Source organism: Lipophrys pholis (genome assembly GCF_963383615.2).
Source record: "Lipophrys pholis genome assembly, chromosome: 9".
In the NCBI taxonomy this organism is placed as follows: domain Eukaryota; kingdom Metazoa; phylum Chordata; class Actinopteri; order Blenniiformes; family Blenniidae; genus Lipophrys; species Lipophrys pholis.
Genome location: NC_137639.1, coordinates 4,595,421 through 4,622,064, shown reverse-complemented (window position 1 = coordinate 4,622,064; position 26,644 = coordinate 4,595,421). Strand labels below are relative to the sequence as shown.

At 45.4% G+C, this 26,644-nt stretch overlaps 1 protein-coding gene across 1 annotated transcript in view; it reads right to left on the bottom strand.

Moving 5' to 3' along the window:
- Positions 1-26,644, bottom strand: part of adgrb1a (adhesion G protein-coupled receptor B1a) — a gene marked incomplete at both ends in the record, with an annotated part of 135,638 nt that overhangs the window by 34,283 nt on the left and 74,711 nt on the right. The window contains 5 exons of the mRNA XM_080472434.1: positions 146-215; positions 292-442; positions 630-732; positions 1,760-1,863; positions 21,057-21,183. Of these exons, the coding sequence (XP_080328560.1) occupies positions 146-215; positions 292-442; positions 630-732; positions 1,760-1,863; positions 21,057-21,183 (555 nt within the window). The remainder of the gene's footprint in view (positions 1-145; positions 216-291; positions 443-629; positions 733-1,759; positions 1,864-21,056; positions 21,184-26,644) is intronic.

Below are 26,644 nucleotides of genomic sequence, written 5' to 3'. Positions count from 1 at the left end.
AGAGAGAGAGAGAGAGAGAGAGAGAGAGAGAGAGAGAGAGAGAGAGGTTAATTAGCAGCACCCTCCCCCAATGAGAGGTCTCCCAGGATTATAGTTTCAGGTTGAAGGTGAGAACACGAGGCGAGGCCTCTGGGAAGATGCTTACTAGCTGGGCGTCCCGTAACCTTTGGCCTTGGTGAACCCGACCGAGATGGCCACGACGAGAGCCGGGAGACCTGCCGGGGAAACCAGGAGTCGTTAGTACTGCTGCAGTGACGGTCTGCTCATGTGACGGAGAGGAGGAAGACCCACCCCAGCCCAGGCACAGGAAACGCTTCCGGATGATCCGGTTCCTGAGGCGACCCGTCACCGCCATGTAGGACTGCCACGCCTCCGTCAGAACCCAGCAGAACGACGACAGGAAGAAGAAGTGAAGGAACGCCGCGATCAGGGTGCATAAGACCTGGAGCGGCAGGAGGAAGACAGAACAAACTGAGTACAAACCAGTAAGAACAAAAACAATGAGAGTGAAATAAACAAAACAAGGAATAAAATTCTGAATGGACCGGATCGGACCAGGACCTGAAGTCCGACCTGTCGACAGGAAGGTTTTTACGTGACACCAACACAGTGACAGTGAGAGTTCCTACTTTGTTCCGTGTCTGCGTCTGTCCGATGAGGATCAGGGCGTTGGAGGAGATGATGGAGAGGCAGAAGTTGATAAGGATGACGGAGCGCTCGGAGCGGATGTACCTGCAGGGAGAGGAAACTGACCGTCACTGAGTCTGACCCGTCACTTCCCTCATTTCTCAGCATGTCGGGAAACAATTCAGCCACACAAACGTTTGTTTGGACGTACAAGGCCTCCTGCATGGCTGCAGCTTCTGTTTGAAATATTGAAAACTCAAACTGTGTGTCTGCAGTCAGTCTGCAGCCAGTCTGCAGGAAGTCTACAGTCAATATGCTGTCAGTCTGCAGTCAGTCTGCAGTCAGTCTGCAGTCAATCTGCAGCCAGTCTGCAGTCAGTCTGCAGTCAGTCTGCAGTCAATCTGCAGCCAGTCTGCAGTCAGTCTGCATCCAGTCTGCAGTCAGTCTGCATCCAGTCTGCAGTCAGTCTGCAGTCAGTCTGCAGGAAGTTTGCAAGAAGTCGCTCATCACAGAATCCTGTTTGTTCAGAAAACCCTGAGTAAAACCTGGCAGGCACCAGGTCCAGGCTGTTGATGTGCTCGTGGAGGTTTATGAAGTTTGTCATTGTCAAAGTAATGAGAGAATGTAATTGTGTTGTATCATGGCGGTGAGCCCCTCCCACAAAGACACCTTCAAATGATCTTGAAGGTGATTTTACTGAATGTTTTATCAATTGAGTTTAGAAGTCTTTCAAAATGACTTCCGCTCTGTGTCTTCTCGCTTTATTAAACACCCTAACCCTGGATAGATGTGTTATTTATGTGTTTATGTGAACTGTGGTGGCCTACAGGTTGGAGAAATGGACTTAGGATCTGATGTTTGCCAGTTTGATTCCCACAGTGGACAGCAGAGCACCTTATCATGGCTGTCCTCCACATCCAGGATATATTATCGGTCAATGCAGGGAAAATAATTTCCACAGGAGGATTAATGAACTATGAAAAGTTTAGTTTGACATTTGTTTCTACAATCATGTCTTTCTCTACAGGTTGTACATACATACATGACCAGGTAACCCCCCAGCCACAACCCCACCCACCCACCCCGACCAGGACCAGGTGCTGGAGCTTCTTGACCCGGCTCATGGTCTCACCTCCAAACGGACACGTAGATGATGATGAGCAGCAGCAGAGTGAGCGACGAGACTCCACAGCCCACGATGAGCGTCACCGACGGGAGCTGCAGCTTGTCCATGTTCTGAGAGCAAACAGAAGCACACAGGATGAGAGGGTGAAAGGAAGGAACGTGATGACACTCCCCCATGAGGAGTGAACAGCGAAGGAAAGCCGCCCTGTGACTGAACACAGCTGTGAGAGATGTGCAGTGACTCTGTGCAGTGACTCTCTGCAGTGAGGGACTCTGTGCAGGGACTCTGTGCAGTGAGGGACTCTGTGCAGTGACTGGGCAGTGAGGGACTCTGTGCAGTGACTCTGTGCAGGGACTCTGTGCAGTGAGGGACTCTGTGCAGTGACTCTGTGCAGGGACTCTGTGCAGTGAGGGATTCTGTGCAGTGAGGGACTCTGTGCAGTGACTGTGCAGTGACTCTGTGCAGTGAGGGACTCTGTGCAGTGAGGGACTCTGTGCAGTGACTCTGTGCAGGGACTCTGTGCAGTGAGGGACTCTGTGTAGTAAGGGACTCTGTGCAGTGAGGGACTGTGTGTAGTGAGGGACTCTGTGCTGGGACTCTGTGCAGTGAGGGATTCTGTGCAGTGACTCTCTGCAGTGACTGTGCAGTGAGTGACTATGTGCAGTGAGTCTGTGCAGTGAGGGACTCTGTGCAGTGACTCTGCAGTGAGTGACTCTGTGCAGTGAGTCTGTGCAGTGAGGGACTCTGTGCAGTGACTCTGTGCAGTGACTGTGCAGTGAGTGACTCTGTGCAGTGACTCTGTGCAGTGAGGGACTCAGGAACACAGAAGCAGAAGCAGAGAACAACTGCTGCTGGTGACGCTCACTCCTTCACTGGGTCACTGACGGTTCAAATGGAGCAGCTGCATCTTCCACTCCAGCGTCTCTAAAGGATTTTCAGGAGGCTAAATTTCATCACACGCAGCAGATTTCAGTGTTTTATCAAAACGCACCAAACAGGTTGAAGTACGTCCCAAATCACCCGGAACGATGAGCAGCTCACCAAAACTACAAACACACAGGTGAGCTTTCACTGGCCAACACCATTATGGCTTTAATTCAAACTTCAGCTCCTGTTCAGTCTGAAGCAAACACACGGATTTGGTTCAAATAAGTACGTCGTGGGGTTACAGAAGTTACCTGACAGAGTGAGCAGTGTGGCGATCAGGGTGCAGCGAAACAAGAGCTGTCGTGTTTCTCTACAACAATATGAACAAAGTGAAAAGACTGAAAATAAATCTCCAGGTTCTTTGGGATATTTTTTCCATAGCAACACTTTTATTTAGTTTCATTCTTGCCTTGTTCTATAGTGAACAAACACTGAATCAACAATTCAAACAAACCACTTCCAGGTAATAAAAAATCTAAGTTTATATTGAATATCTTTAACTGCTCTGTGAGGCTTTAATCACCCATCTTTTATAAAGCTGATTCAGACACACCCACACACACGCACGCACACACATGCACACGCACGCAGGCACGCACACACACACACACACACACACACACACACACACACACACACACACACACACACACACACACACACACACACACACACACACACACACACACACACACACACACACACACACACATACCTAGTGTGTGCGGTTTGATAGAAGTGGACAGATTGCTGCTTTCTGGCCTCGACTGCAGAGTAAGGTGACTTCAAGGTGATCCATGAAGAAACCACATTACTTCGAATCATCAGAAGCACACACACACACACACACACACACACACACACACACACACACACACACACACACACACACACACACACACACACACACACACACACACACACACACACGCACACGCGCACGCCCGCACACGCACGCACACAGTGACATATACGATGCCGACTTCACAAAACACACAGGTTTTCGTTCTGTTTCAATCCAGAAAGCTGAACGCCGCCAGCCCGCTGCAGCAGACGTCGTCTGTGTTGCCACGGCGACGTTCTGGCATGGCGACACCAAATGTGGCCGGTACAAAGGTGTAAGACTCTTCTCTCCAAACAAATGACAATAACAAATCTCTCATTTTAATTTCCTCAGAGGGTAAAAGAATCCCTAAAAATGCACGCTGATTTATTTTAGTGGGAATAACTTCAATAACAGAGTGACGACGAGCTTTTCTCAAAATCTAGCGAACTAATGGACGGTGAAAATAACAACAAGCACACGACAGCAGGCTGCAAACACAACGAGACAACATCCAGAGTGCAGGCGGCTCAGCCAGGATAAAAATAGAATCATACTTCTGTTATTGAGGAAAACATGAGCAGTTGTGTGAACTAACTAAAATACTCAGTTACTCAATTCAATCAGATTATCAGTTTCCATGTTAGAGTAATGAGACCTGTTTGTAATTAGACCTGCAATCAGATGCTGAACCAAATGTGTCTGTCAGTTTGAAAGCAGCAGTTTCACAGTGAGTCACATTCTGGAGGAAGAAAGGTTTCCTGCTGCTCCACCCACATGAGGCAACTTTAATCTGCATCAACCACATGAAGCAACTTTAATATGCTCCACCCACATGAAGCAACTTTAACCAGCTCCACCCACATGAGGTAACTTTAATATGCTCCACCCACATGAAGCAACTTTAACCAGCTCCACCCACATGAGGCACATTTAATCTGCATCAACCACATGAAGCAACTTTAATCTGCATCAACCACATGAAGCACCTTTAATATGCTCCACCGACATGAAACACCTTTAATATGCTCAACCCACATGAGGCAACTTTAACCAGCTCCATCTACATGAGGCAACTTTGACCTGCACCACCCTGCTAGCTGCTAGTTAGTAGTTGCTAGCTGCTAGTTGCTCGCTGCTAGTTGGTAGTTAGCCGTGTTCCGGTCAGTTTAACACGTTGAAGTTCTGAAAAGAAACAGCTCGTCACCACAATGAGCTCAAACATCTGATTTACTTCACTGATTGAAGCTTTAAAGCTTCAGGAAGTTTCTGGAGGTGTTGAGATGGTATGTATGCTGTAGGGACAATGTTAATGCTAATTGCTAACTTCCAGAGTCCTGCAGAGACAATGCTGAATGCTAATGCTACACTATTACCTACAGAGTCCTGCAAGGACAATGCTAATGCTAAATGCTAACATCCAGAATCCCACAGGGTCAATGCTAAATGCTGTAAATGTTAACTTCTAGAGTCCAGCATGGTCAATGCTAAAATGCTAATGCTAAATGCTGATCTCCAGAGTCCCGCAGGGAGCAAAACCGTCCAAATTCTGATGTTAATATCTGTGAGCATTGTTGAAGTTCGAGATTAAATAAATACACACAAATGTACACATTTGTAATTTGGGACAGTATTGAAAACAACGGACTATAAATGGGGTGAACGTCTGTTTTGTTTAGTTTTTTCTTGACAAGACTATTGGGCCTGACCTAATTGGATGTCGAAGACGTGTTTTTTTCATCATATTGTTAACACAGCAATACCCTCAAATGTTGGAGTTTCATTTCTAGATAATATCACTAAACTGATAAACAAGACAACAACATGCAATTTTTTCTCCATAAGATGATTAATTTATACACGATGTCTCACCTCAACTCACTTGCTGTTTTATTTACAGAGCGGGTCACATGTTCACGATTTAAATAAAACAATACATGAAGGAACAAGCCTTCGTGTGTAACATCAGAGTACATTCACGTTAAAAATCAACTATATGACAACAACATAAGACAAACATCCTGAGCAGACTCTGCCAGAAACAGCACTCTTCACACTTTTCTCACACAACAAACAGCCGAGGACGAGCCAAACCAGTTCTCATCACAGACGAATCCCCGTCCGGCCCGACGTTCAACACCAGAGGAACCAGGCAATGTACTCCTGGCATATGCAAGTACTCCTGGTGTATTTAAAAACTCATTTTGTGTCCAAGTACCCCTGGTGTATTTAGTATACTCCTGGTAAATGCTAGCACGTTACGATGTCCATTATAATTTTCAGATGCCATCATTCTTTCAATATGGACTTGATTGTGTAAGTTGGTGACGACGTCGCCAGTTTTTCAAACAAAAGCAGATGAAAACGATTAAATCGGCAAAATAAGTTGTTGCCTGATACAAATGAAAGGACGTAACAAAGTTTGTGTTTTTAGATTATGATTGCGTTACTATGTTCAGTGAGGTTCTCCTTCCATGCGCCAGGTCTGGCTTTAATAAAGGTTCCTGCAATCCATCTTATAGATGTTTAGCTATTTCACAAAGCAGGAACATTTCAGAGGGGGTATAATTCAATTGATCCACTGTGGAATATAAATCGCACATTACTTGACGATCCATCAATCAGGTGGTAAAAACTCTGCTGTGAAGTAATAAACACCTGCTGCGTGAAAATCAGCCAACCACCACGAACCTGCAAGTTCTAAAACAGTAACATGTTGTTTTCCCTTGACACCCCACACCCCCTTACCTCCACCCTTCACCCCCCACCCCCACACTGTCTCTGAAAGAGACTGCAGACCCCCCTCTAAAGACACACCTCTGAAGACCAACACTGCTGGACACTCAAATATCACAGAAAATAACTTGATCCCCTTCGGGAAATTCATTTTTTCACATCCCCCCCCCTAATGTTTGTAGGAAGGGGCGGCCACATCAGCCACACCGGGGGGCTCTGAGGAGCTGATGGGAGGACACCACCGCCCTGACAAGAGCCCTTGTTTCTGCTCAACACAGAGTCGGACCCGGGGTGGATCTTGTGGACTGTACTGGATCCGGAACAAATGTGAGCTAATGCTAAGAGTTTGACTGAACGCTGCCACACAAAAGCATTTCTGGGTGTTTAAACCTTAAAAACAAGTTAGAAATGCAAACATGACGTTACCATTGACGGCTTTTCTCAGCCTGTTAACAGACATCGTTTTCATGTTCCTTACATTTCCACAGACTCTCAGTCTCAACATGCTTTATACGCTCAGTCACATTCACACGCGTTAACACGCCAATCATGGCGGCTGCCACACAAGAACACTTCATTCAATCAAACAGCCAACCTTTGGACTGGAAGAGCGCCTGGTAGCATTAGCATCAAAACCACAAGATCCAGGTTGGCTGCAGAGATGATGCAGCCTAACAAGCTCTTTACCAAAGTGCTCGAAAAATAAAGCCACGACACTGCGATGGGTTGGATTTCAGATCGTTCCTGGTGTCCTGGTGTTTATTTTAGATTTAGAAGTTCCTCCGATGAAGACACTTGGACACGTGACCAAGAGTGTGTGTGTGTGTGTGTGTGTGTGTGTGTGTGTGTGTGTGTGTGTGTGTGTGTGTGTGTGTGTGTGTGTGTGTGTGTGTGTGTGTGTGTTTGTGTGTGTTAGTGGATATTTCAGTACATTATTGCAACTTTGTTCATGTAATAAGTCGACAACTTTGTTTCTAGAAATGTTTAAATTGTCAAGTGCTAGACCTGCACTTTAAAATATAGTCTGGATTTTGTTAGATTATCTGTTAGTGGATTTAAGAAAAATGTTGGAGAGAAACGGTGTTCAACCAAAGCTGAAACAAAAGTTATAAAAACAGTCTTTGAATGGATACATACTCTTTGTGTGTTGAATTTATTTTAACTCCGTGATTTTCCGTAAATAAACATCTATTACAAGCTTCAGTATGAAGCAGAGAAGCATAGATGAATCGTGCTTAATTACCCAAAAAATGTGCGATTATTAGCACATTTTTTTACTCGATTGACAGCGTTGAAGAATATGCATGGACATTTTCAGGATATATATTTTTTGCAGTTAAAAGAATACTGTGACGTCGCCAGTGTTTCTAGTTTATTATGTTCCCATGTCACCGATCAGGCCCGTTGAGTTTATCAGGGTGAAACCGGTTCATGTAAACCAACAGTCAGTGTTGTGGAGCCGGTTCAGGCTCAGCTGCAGCTCACTGCTTGTGTGGAGGAAGCTGGCTGGACCAGGGTCAGCTCTGTAGCTGCTGGGCGGTTACTGGGTGGGTGGACATGAGACGACCTGGACACAAAGGACCCCCCCCTCCCCCCCAGGCACTCCCACTCCTCATGCTGGAGATAATTGGCTGAGTTTATAGCCTGTCTTGTCTCCAGGTTTGATGTGTGTGCCGGGGCCAAGTTAATTAAATCCCTGTGATTAATCTGCACTGCAGTGAGTTAAAAGTGTGTGTGTGTGTGTGTGTGTGTGGGGGGGGGGGGTCTGCTGAGACACACTAACTTTTACTTCCACAGCTAATAGCGGAACTCAGTGGGAAGTCTGGCTCTGGTCCACACCAGATTACCAGTGTACCAGAGTACCAGAGTACAAGGGTACCAGATAATCAGATAACTGGAGTAGAGAACCACAGCACTACAGAACCAGAGACCTAGAGAATCAGGGAACTAAAGAACTAGAGAACTAGAAAACAAAGAACTGGAAAACCAGAGAACCAGACTGAAGGAAGAGTCGCTCCAACCAGACAACGATGATATAAAACAGATCATTCACTCACAAATAAAGCTGTTCTTGGCCGACGAAGGTGAGGAACAGTCAGCAGACGTTCTGCTGAATGTAAAGTACTGCTTCAGATCGATGTGGTGATCAGAGAGTATGTACAATGGAGGAATGGAGTCAGTACAAACCTGTTTTAAATTCATATAGAAAGAACTTTAAATCTTACGTTTATGTTCACATTTCTTTTAAATGATATTCATACAGTTTAGTGCAGAACATGTAGGTGGAGGTGTCCTGTTGGTGTTTGTCTTTATTGGTTTTTTTTGTGTGTCATAGCTTTCACTGTGTAATAATCATTGTGTTTAGAAATTGTTGACCACATTGCACCATGACATCATGATGTCAATAAATCCCATTTGACTCATGGCCATTATCACATCCATCCATGTTATGACTTTTTTTTTATGAAATCAGTCATCACACTCGTAGCGATTGAACCCCCCACCCCCACCGCCCCATTGATTGTTATTGTGAATCATCTGTACCTCCGTACATTGTGTCCCTGCAGCAGCCTCAGAACCTTTAGCAGCATTACTTGGTTGTTCTTCAGTGATGGAACATGAATAGAGGGTAGATCAGTGTTCAGACTCTCCAGCGGCCTGCAGTCGGTCCTGTTCATGTATTAGTTACTTCTACAATGTTGGCTAATTGGCCAAAGAGAGCTGTCACTGCGTCTGCAGCCTCACACAGGCCACGGCACCCACAATGATGGCAGCACAGACACATCCCTTCATCCTCCCGACCACACAGGTCTCCCAGTGGCAATAAGGCCACTTCAGGGGGCTTTTTACTGTGACTGCAGTCTTTCTTTCTCCGTCTTGCTTCTAAAGCTCTGCTGCAAAGCTGGACCCAGCAAAATGGACACAAGAGGTGGCAGCAGCACACTGAGTGATGCAGGAAGCAGAGCGACAGAGAACTGAAAGATATTACTGCATCAGAGAGAAAAACTGCTGTGATGGAATGAGTGAGCATTGGAGAGGCGGGGGGTGGTGGTGGTGTGTGTGTGTGTGTGTGTGTGGGGGGGGGGGGGTGTTTGTCATGCCGGGGCTGTCGGAGGCTAGCTGCAGACACCGTGGCTGGGCCATTTGGAAGCTACGATGTGTTGCAGTAGGAATAATTAGCACGGTTGCCATGGTTGTCTCACACAATAATAGAGCGTGGGGGAAGAGAAGGCAGAGCGAGGAGGAGGATGGCTGGCAACAGGAGCTGCCACAATTTAGCTTCCCCCAGGGGGCACGAAGCTTCCAGCCTGCGACAGAGCTGCAAACTGGCTGTCGTCTGCACAGGTGGAGGCAGCCTGCAACAAGGACAGCTCGGCGAGGACAAAGGACAGCTCAGCTCAGCGAGGACAAAGGACAGCTCAGTGAGGACAAAGGACAGCTCAGTGAGGACAGAGAATGGAGGAAAGCTCAGTGAGGATGGAGGACAGCTTAGTGAGGGTGGAGGACAGAGGACAGATGAGAGCTCAGTGAGGATGGAGGATAGAAGACAGCACAGTGAGGACAAAGGACAGCTCAGCGAGGATGGAGGACAGCTCAGTGAGGATGGGGGATCGAGGACAGCTCAGCAAGGATGGAGGACAGCTCAGGGAGGATGGAGGACAGAAGACAGCTCAATGAGGACGGGGCAGAGGATGGAGAAAGGACAGCAGGTCTTCAAAACATACATCTTTCTTCAATTAGCCTCGTTTTAGTCAAGAAGTTAACCCAGAGTCTAAATATAGACATGGACTAAATATAGTGTTCAGTCCAAATGACACAATGTGGAACTAATCAGGAAGTCGTCTGACGTGTTAATGCTCTGATTGAACGCGGGTTGAAGGCTGACGACTCCTGAGAAGTCTTGTTCAAGCTCCACGATGCACGAGAACTCACTAGAAACCAGTAATGTTTCATGAGTCAGCTGAATTTCTTCAGAGCTTTATAACGTCCTGTAGGACGACACAAATTGAACACTGAGCTGCAGATGGCCAGCAGGCCGCAGCTTGGACCCCAACATGCAGACTGCACTCAGAAGGGATCCAAACAAGAGATCTGACGGTGACCTCAACACCAACATACAGCCCTGCTGTTAAACTGCCGAACAACATAAATGAAAATAAACCTTTTTGCTGAGTCTGACATCCAGTTATTTTCAAGACAAGCAGCATTTAAGAATGAACTTTCGGGTTTGCTGAATTTAGCTTTAATACCCCTTGATACTTCGTTTCTATTGTATTTCTATTGAATGAGTGCCGTTGCCTGCAGGGATGGATCGATGTTACCGTGTCAGATGTGGATGAAGGAGTGTTTTAATGACCTGTATCACCTGGAAGCTGTCTTTAAGAAGGCCACGTTCATCACATCAGACGGAGCAGTTAGGATGTTACAACGAGCACATTGTCCAACACCATAACTGCATTTCACCGGCGGCCCTCAACCTGCTGTAGAAGACGTGTACGGAGGCAGCAGGTCTCAGCAGGCCGAGGCTTTGGAAATAAATTCTACATGTTTCTGTGAGCAGGGGAGGAATTGTGTCTCACTGAGATCACAGATGTGCCAATGTGGACGTCTCCAAGGAAAACTACAGATTCCAACCACACTGCCCCCCTACAGTGGACTGTCGGCCAGACCCTTTCTGTGTGGAGTTTGCGTATCTGCCCTTTGCACCTATGGCTTTTCTTCTGCCGCTTTTCCAGCATTTTCCAGGCCCGACCTCACTCACCTTGCCTTGCCTCGCCTCGCCTTTGAGGCTTTTCCATCACGTGTTAGTACCTGGTACCAGGTAATTTCGGGGTACGTCCTTGGCCCTGTCTTGTTCACCCCACCAAGTTTAAAACCCGATCACCAGAAGAACGTTCACAAACAAGAGATAGATGGACAAACATCAGCCCCACGGAGCAGCGACGAGGCGCAGACATGTCTTTGTCTGGTGTAGAAGGAGGAATACTACCATGACATGAGGATTTAGCTCAACGGAGCGACCCGCTACGAGCATCAGAACGTCTCCGAGCTGATGGACACCCACCAATACCATTGGTGTTTTGGATTAACCAATTTCCCTGTTAACTGGCTTCCTGAAGCGTCCCTTTTTCACAGCAGAGGTTAAAAACCCAGACGAAATCCGTAGCTGTCCTGGCGAACGTTGTTTATCCGCATTCCCATTAAAGTTTAAAGTATGATACCTTTTTCTTTGTCTGATTTTAACATCAGCTGCTGCTAACAACTGGTGCCAGACGTGGGTCACCAGTTAACAGGGGCACCAGTTAAACTGAAACACCAGACAGTGAAGCACATCTTGACAATAAAGCATGATCGTAACAACCCAGATTTTGTAATATTAATAACTTTAGCTGATATCCAACGCAGAGTTGTAGGTCAAATCTTCAAAATGCATGTTCGCTCCTCATCAGGGATGCAGATTCTATCAGGACTGATTACTTTTGCATGACGGGGAAAAGCTCTGATGACTCGGCCCACGGCGCAGTGATACTTCAGTGTAATGGAGAACGAACAAAACCCAGTCCAGTGGAGGCGAAGTGGGGTGATCCGAGTAGGTACTAGTGGAAAAGTGCCATTAGTGTACTGTGCTCTCCTACAAGACATACATATGTATTGTATGCATAGAGGTGATTCTGGCTGGGATTGACATCTAGGAACACTACCATGACTGAAATATTACCAAAGAGCACTAATATATTGCTAAAGTGACTAGTTTCATGTGTCAATATGTGAGACTTCAATGATCGATAAGACTAGAAATTACAGAAATGCAATCTCAGAGTTTTTGACTTTTACCCAGAAATACTCAGTGATTTAAATATTACGCAGTAATAATTGTTTCTCAGAAACTTCTGTCAAAAGCTGCAACCTATTTTTAGGGATCTGGTCTATTTTTGTCAGGTCTACACATCACAGTGTAACACCATCAGACCAAACCTGCTCCAGAAGAAAACACAATCCATCCATCCATCCATCCATCCATCCATCCATCCATCCATCCATCCATCCATCCATCCATCCATCCATCCATCCATCCAACTTAACCTTGGACAGGGTCGCGGGTGGTGGAGCCAATCCCAGTTTACTATGGATGAGGACTGGGTCACATGGACAGGTCTCCAGTCCATCACAGGACAAACACACAGAGAGATAGACACCCACACCGAGGGACAATTTAGCGTCACCAATTAACCTCACAGCATGTGTTTGGACTGTGGGAGGAAACCGGATTACCTGGAGGAAACCCGCGCACCCACGGGGAGAACATGCAAACTCCACACAGAAAGGCCCTGGACAGTGTTTGAACCCGGACCTTTTCGCTGTGAGGCAAAAACACTAACCACTGCTCCATTGTGCAGCCCCCACACTATTCGCTCTTCTTCAAACAGCTGCCAGTGAATCATCTTTAAAACAATCAATGCCTTCATTAGAAAAACTGTGAATGGTCCAAACACCAACGCTACTGAACTGTTTCTGTAATACTTCAGGAATTAAATACATAAATATGCCATTAATTCATTAAAATTAAATAAAAAGATATTTCACAATTTAATTATTGATGTCTCGGCCTGGTGTTTCTTCATGAATTTACTTGATCTGTCAGCCTCACCCATCAAGGTCAGTGGGCGGATCCCCTGCACATCAAGTCAAGGCCAATCGATCCCTGATAGCGGATCAATACAGAGCTAGTGAATATATTCCAATACACTGGGTGGTGCTATATGTTAACCTCTCCTCCTCACTGAGAGTAAAGTAGAACTTTCATTTCTTAACTTCTGTCTCTGAGGTTTCATTCAGCTTGGCCGGGTATCCCAGGCGGTGCACACTATCATGTCCCTGTGGCAACACATAACTATAGTTCCTACAGTTGGACCTCTACATTAGTTTGGATACTTTATTTAACTGAACTTTATTTGCAACCGACACAAACTAGGGTGAATATTGGGTCCTGCAAGTTAAATGCCTCAGTGGCAAGAAATAGTTTACACTCTAAAACTTCTCTCACCAACTCTCTACAACGTTCCTGCAGATCCTCTGGTAATGTAGTCACCATGTTTTGAAACTCTTCAGACCAAAGCAATGGATTTGACGAGATTAGCGTTAGCTCCGCCCACTGAATCTGATGACTAGTTTGACGGATCAAATAAATTCATGAAGCAACACCGGACCATGACATCATTAATAAAATAGTGAATTGAACATATATGCTTTTTACATCAAATTAATCAGTATTTAAATTAACTTATAACTGATTTATGTATTTAATTAAAATGTTAATTAATTAATGAGACATTTAGGTAATTATTTAATGGTGTATTCATTTATTAAATTTTGGCGCTTTTAGTCCTCTGTAGTGCCACAACAGATGACGATAGAAAATGATGAATTAATCAATAAAGGGACTAGTTTGACAGGATGAGTTGTGTTTGGAGTGCAGTGCTCTGCGGCAGGAACAGAGCTTTCTGCATTCCTTAGCCGCTGGAATAATCACAAAAATGAAAGTTTGGAAAGTCAGCAGAGAGTGTGCTAACGGGTCGATGACGCCTGGAACCAGAGAGAGGGAGAAGTTTGGTGACGAGTCAATGCTCTTTCTTTATTCTACACAATCAGAGTCAATAGGTCACTGTGACAACATCAGAACTTTGGAAAAGTCACCATGTGAGCAGAACATGAATGAAAAGCCAAAATGCTTCACCCGTGCCTCTGGCCTCTGGGCCCGTGTAGGAAACATGAAGCTCATGCTCATTTTCAGTTTGTGTGCATTTTAGGGGTGATCAACTGAAAATCACACCATAACTGACATGAGGTGCAAACAGGACGATTCAGGTGAGGGTTGCTGATCAATTGCTTGTGTGCTCTATGGAGTGACGGGATAGAGCTCTGAGCATCCTCAAGTAATCAATGACATGATCCTGTAGAAACCACATCTATCTCAATTTGGTGATTACAAAACCCAAAACAAGAAAAGTGAAAAGTGAGATGCCAGATGATGTCAGTCAAAAATGGAGGAAAAAACAGTGAGAGAGTGCAAAACCACAAATGGCTAAACACAGGAAGTCTGTTAGGATGATGTCCAGTAGTGAACGTCCTGTGAGCCACCGAGGAAACGTCTCTGAGCAAAACAGCAGCAGCGTGTCGGACGAAGGCTGACCTGATTTATAAACAGCTCAAAATAAATCACATGATATGTTTTTAAATTCTTCCATTGGCAGAAACTGCTTCCACAATTTTCCATAATCTCTATTGCCTTTGTTCATGACTGGATTGTGTGCGTTTGGTAGCTCCGGCATGTGTTTGTACCCGTTTATACATCCGCCAAAGGTTTCCGCAGGTCAAGGCCCTGATGGCAGTTCTCTGGGGTTTATTCATATAAGTTCACTATAAATATACAAAACGTGAAATCTCTGCTTGGACAAAACTGGAAAAAAATTGCAAAATGAAATGTACCACAAATATATTAGGTAGCTTGAACATAACGTTAAATGACTGAAATCATTTCTACCTCCATAATCCATAATATATAATCCATAATCCATAATCCACCACTGGTAACATTTCCAAGACACAAGGAGACAGTCCTCTTCCTGTCCTCTCCCTGACGAATCCAACAAATATCCTCTGAGTCTGTGGACGCTGGGAATGTTTTGCACTCTGACCTGAGACATCAACTTTTTCCTCCAGTGAGATTTTCTAAATCATATTTGCACATGTCAAAAACAGACCACTGTCCAGAATGTGAAACAGAGGAGGCGCTTTGTTCTGCTGTAGCACAGCATGTTGGGCTGTGATGCTTCAATGTTCAGAGTGTTTCTGCAGCATTTCTTATCAGATCTCTTCTGGGGCATTTTCACATTTGGATAGTCTGACACTCAGTTCACTTTCCCGGGGGGGGGGTCCCACCTTAATTTGGTTCATGTGACGTTCAAGCAGCACTTTTGAGACCGGATCAGATCGCCTGGAAAATGTCGCGCAATTACAACAGCTTCTCATTTGGGAGCGCTGTCAACCGAAATAAACACTGACCAGAGAGGAAGTAAAGAAGAAACATGGCTCATTGATTGGTCCGGACCGAAAGTGGAAGTCCCGCCACATTAGCCTGTGGTGGCTAGGCTAATTGGCGTGTGTCTAATGGGTAGCCACAAACAACCGTGATATCTAGTGTTCAGACCAGATGTCAATGAGTCTTCCTAACTACTTCTTCCTCACTACTACTACTCACCACGACTGCCCGTGAGATATTTTTCAACATTCCCTTTCTGCGTCTGCTTCTTCTGATTTGCACGGTTAGCTTTGTTTGTTTACTACCAGGAATGCATTGCGCTCTACGTCACGTCCTTTCACCCCGCCCGCTGGAAAGATTGTTTGCAAGCTTATCAAGACCGAGGTTTTTAAGGGGACCAGAGATCGCTTGTTAGATCGGGCTCAGAGTTCGGGGGAACATTCAAATATGCCCAAATGAAACGGTTTTTCTTTTCAACTCTGAAGAAAAGTTGAACAGGAGTATGTGAATGCACCCTTAGTTTAACAGATTGCACCTATCAAAACTGATTTGATTCAAGTACGATGGGAACAGACTAAATAAGCTTCAGGGCAATAGTGATGATTAACAGTTGTATAAATATTGTATACAGTATAAATGTGGAAATATGTTTCAGATGGGGGACGTGGTGGCCTCCAGGTGAGAGGCGGACTTGGGATCGTAAGTTTGCTCTGGGAGACCCTGATCAAGACCTTTGACCCCCATCGCCTCCCTGGAGCACTGCGATGTGGCTGCACCTCTGCAATCCAAACAGGATTGATTAATGAGGGGAAATAAGGAATTGTGCAAGGGGATTAATAAAGCATGATTGGTCTGATTAGTCTAGATAATTAATATTTAACAGAGGATCAGTTTCACTTTCTATTGCCTTGGAAAACAAACAGATAAAAAAAAAAAAATGACTGTACATCAGCTTGCAAAAGTCTTCAAATGTCTTGAATATTCTCACAATTTGTCACATTAATCAGTTTATGTGATAGCGCAATATATGGTGAAGTGGAAGGAAAATGATTCCAAATAAAAACCTGAAAAGTGTGGAGCTAAGGGTAGAGGGTAGAAGAGACCAAAACTGAACATGGTGGAAAACTCTCATCCAACCCAACCATCCTATCTGAGGTCACAGATACTCCCCAACCAATCTGAGGTCACAGATACTCTACAACCAATCGAAGGTTACGGATGCTCTCCAACCAATCGGAGGTTACGGATACTCTCTAACCAATCGGAGGTTACGGTTACTCTACAACCAATCGGAGGTTACGGATACTCTCCAACCAATCAGAGGTTACGGTTACTCTCCAACCAATCGGAGGTCACGGTTACTCTACAACCAATCTGAGGTTATGGATACTCTCCAACCAATCCGAATGAGGTTGCGATATTTTACAAAGAAGAAGAATGCAAAAAACTCAGTTTGTAGATATTCAAAGCTGGTAAAGACAGACCCCGAAAGACTTCAGCTGTGATTCCAGCATGAGTCATTTTCCTTCCGCTTCACGTTGTGTTGGTCTATCACAGCGATCGTGATCGACAGGTCGACCTTTGGCTAGTTAAAAGTCGATCTTCACACCAATCATAGTTTTCATGCAAATCTGCCACTCTGTCTCTAATCTCTGATTGGGTCGTCAGCTACGGCTTCTTCTTTGTTTGTTATAAAGGCGGCAACGCTACCGCCTTTACAACAAACGACCACAAAATTTGCAGGTGAAATATGTGCGTCAGAAAAAGGCAACAGACGGCAACAGTGTGTGGCAGTAGCAGCGGAGAGACTCCTCAGAGTTTCAACTACTGAAGAAACCTTCCCAAAGTTGTCCGTTGCATTGTCACAGTCAAGCTGATTTCAGACAGTCCTACCTTGATTGTCCTGATCCACGTTGTGCATCACGTGATAACCATTAGTGGTCAGGTGCGCCGGACCTGGACGCAGAGCAGAGCTTCCCGACCTTTTCTGCACCACAGACGGTTTGAAGCAACATCATTTTTCTGCGGACCGTCAGGACGATGATTTAAAAGGTCTCACCAAGGCTAAATGGTGTATAAAAAGACTTAAGCACGGGACAGAAACGTTGACGGGAGTGAAGCGTTTTGCAAAAAAAAACCTCAATGCAGACCAACGAAAACCTAAATGAGCATTTTCAAAATAAAACTGTTGATGTGTTCTGTCAGCGCATTTAAGGCCAAACTCGTGTAGATTTCTCAGCTGAGAAAAGGAAAGATCACACACTTCTAAAACCTGGAGAGACTTTCGAATAATGTGAGAGAAGCCCACCCTGAACAATTCTGTGTCCACCTGGGTATAGGGAGAGCTGAATTTGACAGGCGTTTTCAAGAAATCGATTTAGTGGAGGACTTTGTGAAATTTATCAGCCACTCATTCATTCTCACAGACAGAGAAGCAGTAGCTGCTCAGCTTCTTTTCCTTATCAAATGGTGTGGACATGTCTTTCTGTGTGACTTCCTGTGTGACCTCCTTGGTGCCTTCCTGTGATCTCCTGTGTGACTTCTTGTCTTCTCCTGTGTGACTTCTTGTCTTCTCCTGTGTGACTTCCTGTCTTCTCCTGTGTGACTTCCTGTGATCCCCTGTGTGACTTCCTGTGTGACTTCCTGTCTTCTCCTGTGTGACTTCCTGTGATCCCCTGTGTGACTTCCTGTGTGACTTCCTGTAATCTCCTGAGTGACTTCCTCTGTGACTTCCTGTGTGACTTCCTGTCTTCTCCTGTGTGACTTCCTGTGATCTCCCGTGTGACCTCCTGTGACCTCCTTTGTGACTTCCTGTGACCTCCTATGTGACTTCCTGTGACCTCCTGTGTGATTTCCTGTGTGATTTCCTGTCTGACTTCCTGTGACTTCCTGTATGACTGACTAGGCTGATCTTCCCTGGCTCTTCTTTCATCTTGGGTCTTGAGTGTTACAGTGAAATAATCCTGTTACTCTGCAAACAATCAGGTCAACATATTGTTAAATGTGGTGATGAGGAAATGATTTATGAATACAGAAAGTGAGGTTGACTTGAGTGAGTGACTCTCTGTCATCCACCAGGTGTGTTTGTGGTTCAGCAGGAAACCATCTGACTGGAGAGGTGTTGACATGCGCAATGTGTGGAAACATCATCTATCACAGTTCAGTTTTTATAATTCGAATAGTAACATCACAATGATGATATGATTGCGATATAATGTGCAGCCCTTAGTAAAAGAGCCTCAAATCAGCTCCAGTGTGTGCCGCAGATCAGGTCATAAATGAGGATGAAAACACACTTCAGTATCACAGAGATGCTCCTTTGTGACGAGCCTGAAACACTTTCAATACAGCTGCTAGAAAACTGTCTGTGAACCTTTGTGTGACTGAGAGCACAGATGATTCAGTTCAAATGTTCTTTAAGCGATCAGCTCTGATTCCAGCAGACTGTCCATGTTTACATGACTGATGTGTACCAAACACAGCTTATCAGAATGAATATTTCCCGTCGTTGCACAAAGCTCATAAATCCCAACACAAACCCTGACAGAGACAATATTGTGATACTCTGATTCCATAACTGATGCTCCGAAAAATGTGATGATACCTGGATATAAACCTTCTGTAATGTCCACACAGGTAATATGTCCAAATAATAACAATGAAGATTAACTGGGTTTTCCCTGCATCCTGCACACATTCCAACAGCAAAGAGCTGAGGTTTCACACACCACACACACACCTGTTGTATGAGCACATGAAAACAACAAATCATTACCAGCTCATCCCTGCAAACCTCAACATCAACATGCATGAAGACGTCTGCTGCGATCAGTTGAAGATCTGCAGCCAAGGCTTGAGGAAGATTTTAGATGAGTTACAGGAACATCAGCTTTTTTCAGAGTGTTCAGTGTAGAGCTCAGTGAGGAGTTCAACGTGGAGCTCAGTGAGGAGTTCAACGTGGAGCTCAGTGAGGAGTTCAGTGTGGAGCTCAGTGAGAAGTTCAGTGTGGAGCTCAGTGAGAAGTTCAGTGTGGAGCTCAGTGAGGAGTTCAGTGAGGAGCTCAATGAGAAGTTCAACGTGGAGCTCAATGAGAAGTTCAGTGTGGAGCTCAATGAGAAGTTCAGTGTGGAGCTCAGTGAGGAGTTCAGTGAGGAGCTCAATGAGAAGTTCAACGTGGAGCTCAATGAGAAGTTCAGTGTGGAGCTCAGTGAGGAGCTCAGTGAGGAGTTCAGTGAGGAGCTCAATGAGAAGTTCAACGTGGAGCTCAATGAGAAGTTCAGTGTGGAGCTCAGTGAGGAGCTCAGTGAGGAGCTCAATTTGATCTGCTGCCTGCAGGACGTAGTTTCAGTAACTGTGAGTGAAGCACAGCTCAACATCTACTAACATATCAGTATTCTGATTGATATTTGTGCCACTGACACACAGAAATGTTCTCATTCGGGATGATTCGTCACATGGGAGCTTTTATGATATTTACACATATTTCACAGGGAAATTGGTTGATTACATCAGAGCATATAGCATAGATGTTTCCTTCACTGTGTGGAGGAAAGAGAAGGTTTCTTTTTTTTGGGTGGATAAAAGATGTTAATTTAATCGTCTGACACTGATGTCTACAGATACTGACGGTATGCTTATAAAACTGCTCATTAAAAAGATAAATTATATGCCAAAATACAGTGAAGGCCCATTGTTATTAACAAAACCAGAAAAATATCAACCGTCACACAATGAAAAGGCTCAGGCAATCCAACATGTCTGTAGACTGAGCTATGCTAGGCTACACACACACACACACACACACACACACACACACACACACACACACACACACACACACACACACACACACACACACACACACACACACACACACACACACACACACACACACACACCCTCTGCATCCTCTGCTGCTCCTTTAAGAGAGCTGGCTGCTGTTACCACGGCAACTACTGAACAAACTGCTTCTGAGGCAATTTCCAGTCTAATAATATCTAATGGTGCTGAATGAAAATCCCCACAAAGAAAGCGGCCTGTCCCCCCAGAAAGTGGGCCACATGCAAGTCAGTGGGACTCTCACAGACATCCACACACTGCTGGACCCTACTGGACCACTGCTGGACCCTGCTGGACCACTGAGACCACTGCTGGACCCTGCTGGAACACTGCTGGACCCTGCTGGACCACTGGGACCACTGCTGGACCCTGCTGGACCACCGGGTCCACTGGATGAACTGAAATGTGCACAAATCATTGTAGGACCACGCAGGACCGTCTCCAAGGGGCACGGTAACCATGGAGACACCACTGACAGTCTAATCTGTTCAAATATGCAAATATGAACATCCACTGTGGAAATAAAAGCATGTGTGTGTGTGTGTGGGGGGGGGGGGGGATGCAGGTATGATAATCTTCTAAAACCCCATTAGAAATGCCTCTCACCATGTCATGTGGATACCCCCCCCCCCCCCCCCCCCCCCCCCCCCCCCCACAAACACACACACACCACACCCTCACGGGCATTAACAGTGAACAGCCACATAAATAGACCCCCCCACCCCCACCCACCCCCCCACCCCCCAAAAAAAGGATTCTTTTCGTTGGCGAGCCTATAATAACCTTTTGCAGCACGGCTTTGGCATGTCGAGATAAAGAGGAGGGAGGGGGAGGCATGGAGGGAGGGAGGCGGGGAGGATCTGTTGATATGTAATGACAATAAGAGAAAAAAACAGCTGATGCATCTTCAGAAAAGCCCCCGGCTCTGCTGGACTTACCATGTCGGGGTTGAGCCGGGCTAAGATGGCGAAGGTGGACAGTCTGTCACACACGCATTTGGTTCTGAAGGAGTCGACGAGCACGGCTCTGCAGCCTCTGGCAGCCCAGGATCCCAGCAGAGAGGAGCTGCACGGAGGACAGCGCACACACGCACCGCACGCACGCACGCACCACACGCACAGACAAGAGGAGAGCGATGCGGTGAATACAAGAGGGGAAAAAAAAAAGCTTCAAATCTCACCACGTTACAGCGGCTGGTTCATCCACTTTACATGTCCGCAGACGGAGCGCAGCAGCGGCGGAGCGCACCGGAGGAAACCGGAGGAGACCGGAGGAGGAGACCAGAGGAGCGGCGGAGGAGAGCGGCTGCTGCAGGTCTGAGCAGCCCGGACTGAGGCTGCCGCACACCGCTGACAGCGCTCCGTCTGCTCCGCAACACCTCCACCCAGCAAGCCGGCACTATTAGTATTATTAGTATTACTGTTGTTCTGGAACAGTTATCATACATATATCTTATTAATAGGTAAGGGAAATACGTATACTTATTATGTCACTGTAAATATTTGTTTTTATTTTTATTTGACCCTCACAGTTAATAAAATCCTCTTCTGTCACACCAAAACATGTCGAATATTTTTTTACTCTTCACCAGGCAGCACTGATGCATGCTGGGAAAGTAGTGCTAAGGTGAGCATGGAGGATGCTTCAGTACTCCAATACAGCTCACCATTTTAATGCCCCCAGCCTCCTCTGTATAGATTTAAAAAAAAACACCTCCACAAGCCATGACACACATTCAGACCAGATGTGTCATTCTACTTGTAATAAAATAACACAGATACATCTGAGAGATTATATAATCTGTGTGGAGAATCCAAAGGCGCCAAGAGGAAAAGCTTATTGTAAACATTAGATATGAAACATTCTGTTCTGAATTTATTAAACAAAGTTTAGCCAATTATCTCAATGGTTCCATTGAAACAGCCTCACAGAAGATTGTGTTTCACCGACAAATATTCAAAAGTAGTAGGTTTCTCCTCAGTTTCACTGGAAACTAAATGAGCTGGAATTCTGCTCAAATGTCTGTTTGGTGTTTTATGAGTCTATACAATATAAAGCAAACAATCTCAAAAAAACTGTGAAAGACATTTCAATGAACTCATCAAATCTTTCCCAACAGGGAGACAAGAAGCATTGAGGGAATAGAGCACATCTGGGCATCATAGATAAGACCAACAAACAAAATGAAATAATATTATTATTATTATTATTATTATTGTGGTGGTGAGGATGATGATGTCACTGGACCACCTTCACCACACTCCTGCTTGGTGATTGTCTGCTGGTTTCTTGTACTCAGCTCAGTTTAATCTTTAATGGACCACAACAGAAGATAAAACACTAATGTTCAAATGACAATCACTTTAAATGTTTACCCTGGATTTAGGACAAGGCGTTATGAGAATGATGTAGCAATATCTACATTGAATTAAATATCTCATCATCAAACCAGACGTAGTTGAAACTTTCACTGAAACCTTTGTTAAATTCAACAGTGTCCATTTTTATGACAATAGAAACTGTAGAACATCCAAAAATGCTGTAAATAAATGAGTTATTCCAATGTAAAAACAAAACAAAAGCAAAAGCAATAAATTGATGTGAATGTTTTCTTTGTTAATCTCAAGCTGCATTGAGATGATTGGCTTAATGTGATCCTCCACAGGAGTGTGGAACTCATGAAGCCCATTTGGATCCTATCCAGACCAAAACTGACTTAATTTAGAAATAAAGTATGAATTGTCTTTTTAGTGAAAATTTACTTCAATACAGTTTTATAAAAATTTAAAAGTTGACCAATCTTGGACTTGCCATCCAGTGCAGATGTTCCTGGGAAGGTCACCCAATTCAGACAGGTCTGGAGTGAAGGCTCAGACAAACAGGTCCAAACCTCCCTCATGCCACTGGAACAAAGTGGAGTGTGTACCCTGCTCAGACTATGGTGACCGGGACACACCCCTGCAGCCATGCCAAGGTTGGTGTTGTCCACCTGGTGAACGGGTAACCCACATGTCCCAGACAGGCACAGCCTGAACACGCAACATCGCAGGGCTGTGTGGGGCCACCATCTGCAAAATCCACCATGAGCAAGGAAGTCCATTTCTGTCCCCTCTAGTTTCCTCCAGCTCTCCTGGGGGAACCCAACCTGCTCCCAGACCAAGCCAGAGTGAGCAAGGATCCACATGGCGTCAAGGGCCCCTGCAGCAGAAACTGGCTCTCAGCATGTGGAACATCAGGTCATACAGGGATTCTGTGACGTTACTCCTAGCAACTCCCCAGTAACAGTGTGCTCCATATTTGTTTGGGGGAAAACAATAGGTCACGATTCATTAAGCTCTCAGGATAAGTGACATTATTTTTGATTTATCGGAATGCCTCAGAGATGTTTGTGTGTATGGGTGTTCAGCTAATGCCACTAGGAATGCAGACGTGCAGTTTTTCATTGTTTCATAGCATCTGGAACCCCTGGAACCCCTGGAACCCCTGGAACCCCTGGAACGCCGGAAACTGACTGTCTTTTATTGGCCGCTCGAAAATAGGAGCGTCTGGCAGGGCAGATCAAGATCAAGTCTCCTCGATCTAGCCACACTTATGTGGCACTCAGCACTTTAAACTAAGCCACGACATGAAGTTTGCAGTGTGCACGGTGAAAACACAAGCTGACTCGCAGCCAACGTGTTACAATATGTGATTATCAACGGAGCCCTGGCATCGTGGGATTTATGTGTTTGGAAAGGGGAAGGAAAATAATTGTGGGTCCGTCCTGATTAACACGCCTCTAGAGTATTAAAAGGACCTCAGGTACAGTACCTTCTGTCTTGCCGACCTGGTAGTGATCACCATTTAAAAAAGGGGGGACCAATAAAGGAGGTATCACAATTTTCAGCCTCCATGAGAAAGTCTATGCAGGGGCGCTGGAAAGGAGACTCTGACCGATAGACGAACCTCAATTAAAGGAGGAGCAAGGTGTATTCTGACCTGGTTGTCCCTATCACAGATTATTGAGGGGGCATGGAGTTTAGCAATCCAGTCTACATGTGTTTAGTAGACCTAGAGAAGGTCTATGAGATGTCTTGTGGGAGGTACTTAGAGAGTAGGAAGTACCAGAACCGCTGCTGTGGGCGATCTTTTCTTTGTACTTCCAGTGGGACAGTTGCACCTGTATACTCGGCATGAAGGTGATGGACTGGTGGAGGCATGATGGACTCCACCAGGGTTGTAACTTGTGACAACCGTCTGTTGTCACGTCACGTCTGTTTGTGAATCCCCTTCTTCACGAGTGATGGAGAAGTGATCATGAGATTGGCCATAGATTCGAACAGGCGGCTGCAGTAATTCAGTCACTGTACCGGGCTGTTGTGGTGAAGAGGGGCTGAGCAGTAAAGCAAAGCTCTCTGTTCACCAGTCGGTCTATTAGCCCCACACTTACCTGTGGTCATTCAGTTTGGGTCATGACTGAAAGAAGGAGATTGTGGATACCAGCGGCTGAAATGAGTTTCAGTTGCTTGATAGAGTGGTGGAGCTCAGTCATCAGGAGAGACTCAAAGTCAAGGACTCTCTGGAGAAATGAGATCTCTGGTTTAGTCTGGGAGCAGGTTGGGTTCCCACAGAAGAGCTGGAGGAAGCTGGAGGGGACAGAGAGTCTGGACTACTGTGCTCTCTATACTGCCACTGAAACACTGTACGGACTAAGAGGGAGCCAAGATGGATGGATGGATGGATGGGTGGATGGATGGATGGATGGATGGATGGATGGATGGATGGATGGATGGATGGATGGATGGATGGATGGATGGATGGATGGATGGATGGATGGATGGAAGAAAAAGTTGACAATTTGGACGACAGCCCCAGAACAAAACACACACGATATCTATTTGAATCTATTTGAAGTTATTGTCACTCAAACTGCTGCAATCGACTCTCGTTCTTATTTTCTTTGTAAATTGGGCCGGGTTGGGCCGGGTTGGGCCGGGTTGGGCCGGGTTGCTCTTGGCCTGTGGGTCGGATGTTTGACAACCTCACAGTGAGACTTGAATGGGGTAATGACGTTGGACTGCCTGGTATGTAAATGAGATGCTAACGAGTGACAGTGCTGACACATTAACGAGAGGAAGAGAAAGTGACAGGAGAGTTGAGCATGTGTACACTGACTGCAGGATGGAGAGGAATTAATGAATCAATTAGAAAATACGGTGAACACTTAGAACGACAAATTGGAAAACCAAGCAAGCGATTAGGGAGTCGAGTCACCTGCGTGGACAGAGCGGGGCAATTAAACATCTCGAAGGGCAATTAAACACCCCGAGGGGCATAAAAACTAAAACAAAGCAGATAAATGAAGATAATTAAATATGTTAATGAAAAATCTGATTTGCAAATTGTGAGTTTGACTGCTGATACATGAGGAGAGTCATCTCACAGACAAACATCAGTGATCAAATGAAGCAGCTGTCCTGCATCCTTCCTTCGGACACCTTCTCATTTAGCTCTTTTCCTCTGACATCTTGCAGGACGTACAGGCACAACCAAAGAGCCAGACATCGTCAACGTCTGTGCTGGAAAGACTTTTCTTCTTGCTGATATTTGTCTACAGAACTCATGTGACGAAATAATCCAGACGTTTTCCCAACACAGCAGCAGCACAGGAAGCACGACCAGCGCTGTTATCATGGAGGCATGAACAGTAATTATAGTGTGCAGCAGTGGTTTGCAAAGTAGGGCAGGTCATGTTTGATTGTGGGGTCAGCGGTTCAATCCCCACTTCATCGCCACCAATATTTAAAGGAATATAGGTGAGACTGTGGAGCTGAGCTACACACTATGGTGAAGAAAGGAAGGTAACTGAGCAGACAAAAACTAAATCTAGCGATTTGGACACACAAACGATCTATAATTTCTTTCTGCGAACATCTGTGCGTTCATCAGGTTCTTCATTGTTTGTGTAATTGGACACTGGCGCTGCTCCTGACCAGCCCTCCATTAACTCTGCTTCAATGCCACAGAAATAAGACAAATCAGTCAAACTGGTGAAAATCAGCTGGCGTTCATAATGAACATCCATGTCAGTGACTTTCACTGCGTCAGTGCAACATTAATCCATTTTATCCAGCAGAGAGCATTAGGTTTTTTTGTTATTTTAATTAATTCTATATGTGCAGCTCTGGTTCATAAAAGTCTTTCGTTCAGAAGTAGTTTGTTCGGGTGGTGGGAATTATGAGGTGTGTTTGTGGCAGGAAGTGAGACGTTGGAGGAAGTTGGTGGTCGTATGTGGTGTGTGACAGATCATAGCTCACCTTCCTCCACTAACATCCAGATTATAGAAGAAGAACAAGAATTGTACTTCATTAATCCCCTTGGTGAAATTTATTTAGTGAACGGACCTATCGCTAGGCAGCCACATAGCATAGCACTTCAAGGGGAGCTGGTGGGGGGCTGAGGGTCTTGCTCAGGGACATGTTTTCTGAACGTCACACAGAAAGGCCCTGGGCTGGATTTGTACCCACAAAATTCTCGCTGTGAGGCG